At 40.9% G+C, this 4943-nt stretch overlaps 1 protein-coding gene across 1 annotated transcript; it reads right to left on the reverse strand.

The window, feature by feature from the left end:
• Window positions 1-785: 785 nt before the first annotated feature.
• Window positions 786-3400, reverse strand: LOC121813435 (V-set domain-containing T-cell activation inhibitor 1-like; the record flags this gene model as incomplete). Its single annotated transcript, XM_042217208.1, has 3 exons — window positions 786-804; window positions 1564-1594; window positions 3053-3400. Coding segments are annotated over 3 exons (398 nt in total), but the record flags the coding sequence as incomplete, so codon positions are not given.
• Between the last annotated feature and the right edge of the window lie 1543 nt (window positions 3401-4943).

Consider the following 4943-nt stretch of genomic DNA (forward strand, 5'->3'; position numbering starts at 1 on the left):
AAAAACTCATTAAGACCTGTCACAAAGCTGCTGTGGGTTGTTACAGTGTGTCTCACCCTCATTTTTAAAGATGTTTCATGGACAAATGCTCATACAGTGCCACGTGTGTGTTCCTCTCTCTGTCTTGTCTTTGTGTATGTTTGAGATGCAGCAGTTGGAGTCTCAGCGTGTCTGTTTCATCCTCATGTTGCTTCTTTTCTTTCTTTCCTTTTTCTATCCCACCACTTTCTTCTCCTGTCTTTTGCTAAACCTGTGGACCCTAAAAGTAAAATGAAAAAGATAAACAAGATGAGCTCACAGAGTCTACAGTGCTCTTCTTGGGAAAGCAAATGTGTTTGACACAGAATGAACTGCTAAACAGAAATGAGCTAATGACCTACACACAATATTTCACTGATTTTAAACAACTTCGGAAATTACACATTTCTGAGAAAAATACCCCCCCTGACCACGTTAAAGTTGCAATCCCTCAGGGGGAAACAGAAAAGCAAAACAACAAAAAACAAAAATTAAAAAAAAAATGTTGTGAACACTGTTATAGCTGAGATCATGAATATCCAGCTGTGGTCGAGCTTTAACAAAACATTTACGATGGAGTCGAGTCAAACATCATTTCACTTACATCACTTTAAAATGAGATTTGCCTCATTTTTATTCCTCTCTCCTTGTGTCTCATCTCTGGTAGAAGGAAGCAAAAGGGGTAGAACTCGCAATAAATCACTGGATCTGCTGCAGTTTGCATACTGGCCGAACAGGTCGACCAATGATGCTATTTCCACTGCTCTTCACCTCTCCCTCTCCCACCTGGACAAGAAAGACACCTATGTCAGAATGCTGTTCATAGACTTTAGCTCAGCATTCAACACCATTATCCCCCAAAAACTATTTGACAAACTCAGCAGGGATGTGGTTCGGAAACTGCAAAGTCGGTGACCCCAGCTACATCAGATAGTTAAAACAGCTGCCAAGATCATCAGAACATCTCTCTCTCTCTTACAGGACATCTTTCACAAGCGTCAGCAAGGCTTCCTGCCGATGCAGCCTCCTCCCTCACACCTCTCACGTGGACTCTTTTTTCTCCCTCCATCTGGCAGACGCTATCGCAGCATCTGGGCCCAATCCGAGTGCAAAATGCCCCCCCAAAAAGACACATCAGAGCACTTGGGCAAATATTGTGTGGGAGAAGTCCACACATTATTTAAAATGAGTTACTCCATCTCCCCCATGACTTTAAATGACTTCTTATAAGAATAAAGGGAAATGATCTCTGGGAGTAAATGCATCAGTGATGCATCTGTTTATAATCACGTGGTCATTTGAAAAAAGTCTGTTGTTAGTCTGACAGAGCTCAGGGTCAGCATTGTATGTAGGTAAAGTCACCAGCTTGCAACCTTCTGTCTGCTGTGCCGACCATAGTCTCGTGCTGCCATCTACTGACACTTAAGTGCAACAACAGGCTCTCCAACTCTAATCTTCCACCACTGAAACTTCAATAACACTCGTTTGATGAATGTGGAGCAGCTGTTTTGTATCTGATATGGAAGGAAATTCAAACAAACATACTTAAAAAAATGCCTGGCTCCTTGTCTTTGAACTGCAGGAAAGAAAAAGACGAGAGGTGTCAGGTGTGTTAGGTAGGTGATGAGTGAAGAACAGAACAGGAACCAGCTTCACTGTGAATCATGACATGTTTCCTGATTCTCGCTGGAAACCTTTTCAACCCTCAGCTAAATCTATCTACTGTGGCCTGAACTGGTTTAGTGTTGCCACACGGATTTTCAGAGTGGCCACAAAGTGACTGGAAAGCTCTGATAAAGCTTACTCTGTCAGCTTCTCTCCTTCATTCTCGCTTTCACTACTGTCAGTGTAACACTTGTTTTAAAGCACTCAGGGTAACACAGTGGTGGCCAGCCGGCTGGGGCCATGGGTTCTTGACAGCTTCCTCCCACAGTTGAAAAACATCCACAGGTTAGGTTAACTGGTGAGTCTAAACTGGTGTTGATGGTTTTCTGTCCGACTGGCAACCTGTCCAACTAGTCCAGGGTGTACCTGTCTGTAGCCTTCTGGCACCTGGGATAAACTCAACCCCAACCTTGACCTCGAATTTGATGAGTGGAAGTGGGCTGGGTTAAATCTCACCAGCAGGTGGCGCTATTGCTTTGTCTGTTCATAGGTTGCATTGCGATAGCTAGTAGCGGCTAGGCAGAGTCAGAAGCAGGAAATATTTCTCACATGTGCACTTGTGATGGTTTAAGAGTCATGAATGAACCCAACTCCATCCTTGTTTATGACTTTGTGGAAAACACTGCCTCTGAGTATTTTGAGCTTTTGACATGTTTTCAATTAGAATTTTTTGGTACTTTAGGTACAATTGTGATTTTTATGGAAGTTAATTTTAAGAAACAGGCTACTATGTAACTTCAGGTCTCATTGCACCTTGTTTAGTTTTTACACTTCAGCTATAAAATGTTCATGAGGGATTGTTGTGCACACTCAAGTTTGTGAATGTGAACTTGAGAAGGAAAAGGAATTAAAAATCAATACCATAGCTCTAGTAAAAAATCTCAGACAAGTATAAATCTCAGGGATATTAACCTCAAGGTCAGAGGTCAAATGAAAAAAAAAATCCTGTCAGGTGACGTAGGATATTGAAATTGATACCATAAGTGCGTCGACCCTGAGACTGAAGTACATGTTTCCTGATGTCTGTTAGTTTTACTTTACATTTTGAAGGGCCGTCTTAATAAAGTAGCCAGCACACCTGTCACTGGTCAAAGAGCTGGCTGTCTGCTTAGCTGTGCTTCACACAGTAGTAGCAGAACAGGAGGAAAGTGGATAGATGCACGTATCTTGGCATTTATGGAAGTTGATATTTTACTAATAAGCCAGTTCAATAAATGTATAATACTAAGAGTATATACCTGAAGCCAGGACATGACTAATAAAATGGATGAAAGCAGGAAGAGTGAATTCTTACTCTTGATTTAACCGGCTTGTCTTGCTCATCGAGGGACAAACAGTTACAGAGGACACACTCGAGGCTTCAACTCACCTGCAGGTGTAACTTTCAGCTTGGTTTCCTGCTTCATCTCAGATCTCTGGCTGTGATCTGTTTCATATGAGATGTGGCACTCATATGTTCCAGTGTCGTTAACGGTGACGTTGTGAAGAATGATGGACATTTTTCCACTTTTCATGTTTGGGTCTTCCAGCTCCACTCGACCTTTGAAAGACTCATGCTGGTATGTTTTGTAAGGACGACCTTCCCGGTAAAAGAAGCCATAATCATCTACTTTCAGGTCACTCTTGGTCCATGCTACCCATAAGATGTTCCCTTCATGGGGACCCTGACAATCGAGAGTTGCATCCTCTCCAACCTCCACTTCTTTCTCATCTTGGACTAAAAGAAAGGAAAAGAATCCAGAAATACTGCACACCCCAAATTATAGTTGGATTAGTGTTGTTGGTTAGTGCATTACAATCATTCTGGACAGGCTCATATTTACAAGCAGCACACTGTCACAGCCCCATTTTTCAATAATCCCAAACCTCATTTAAGTAAAACTTTGGGAAGATTTTGGAAATCTGCCAGTAGAAAAGATTAAAGGATGTACAAGGAGGTGCACCTTTAATGTCCGCACATCCTCTACGGAGAATAAAACAGTGATTAAGAGGGACAGCCTAATTGAAAGTGTATTTATATTTCAGTTTGGTGTGATGTATATTGGGACATTTATATATAAGAACTATTTCATGATATTTTGTATTATTGAATATTGAAATTTGCCTTGTTTGTTATTTTCTTATTTATTGGAGCAACTGTGCGATCCATTTTCACAACCAGCAGCAAAGAGAGGCACTGACTGTTGCATCTAGCCTGCTAAACCCTGGGTTGTTCCCTCTTGTCTGTGTGTTTTATATGTGTAAAGCAACCAATATAACCTTTGTTTGTACTCACTTGTTTGTATGGAATATTTTATGTGTTGTAACTTTTGCTGCCATGATGACAGGTAAATGGTAAATGGCCTGTATTTATATAGCGCTTTTACTAGTCCCCCCTAAGGACCCCAAAGCGCTTTACACACCCAGCCGTTCGGGGACATTTACAGGAAACTCGATCATATTTGCTTTGCAAAAACTTTACTATCAAAAGGTAAACAAAGACGAAGTGGGTCACTACAAGAAGTCGAGTCACTCGGTTTGTGTGTTAGTTTTGCTTTATTTATTTTTTCTGCTGATTTATTTATTTATTTTCACTTTTAGTTATTGCTATGTTAGTAGAAGTTGTTGGTCTCTGGTTGCCTGAGCACTGTAAGTGTGGACGCAGCTTTAAGCTGGAGATAACAGACCTTTCACTATGTTGTAAATTTCAATAAGATTACGTTACCATTCGTGCCAAATTGGCATCAGTATCACCTTCAGACAACAACACGTCCGGCCCATGCCTAGAAATGGGCATCCTGCGATATATGTGTTTGGATTTTCGTTTTGTAATTAACTACGTTGTGTTTTTCATTGATGATTGAGATGACTGCCTCCTCAGCCTGTCCACACTCTTGTAGGCAACTGGAAAAATATCTGTGAGTGCATCTTGTGAGGGCAGATAACTTTATTTATTTACTTATAATTTTTGACACTTCCCTTTCTCAGACTGCTGAAGAGGATTTCTACCTCAGATTCTTAGTAGGACAGAGAGGTGGAGGGGAAGGATAGGGACAGGATGTGTTTACAAAATTGTTGGAGTCTTTTTTTTTTACTCATTGTACTCTAGTACAATGGCTATTGTATTGTAAATTGTACAATTTATTTGTATATCCTCCTGTTTGGTCCCAGCATCTGTCTTCAGCTGTCAGAGGAACTCTGTCAGCTCATCTTGGAGTATCCGATGGATTCGTCACCAAATTGCAAAATCTGAATGAATTTTTATGACTTTTAAGTGTTTT

Source organism: Haplochromis burtoni, unplaced genomic scaffold (assembly GCF_018398535.1).
Source record: "Haplochromis burtoni strain Fernald_Lab_line unplaced genomic scaffold, NCSU_Asbu1 Contig_1685, whole genome shotgun sequence".
In the NCBI taxonomy this organism is placed as follows: domain Eukaryota; kingdom Metazoa; phylum Chordata; class Actinopteri; order Cichliformes; family Cichlidae; genus Haplochromis; species Haplochromis burtoni.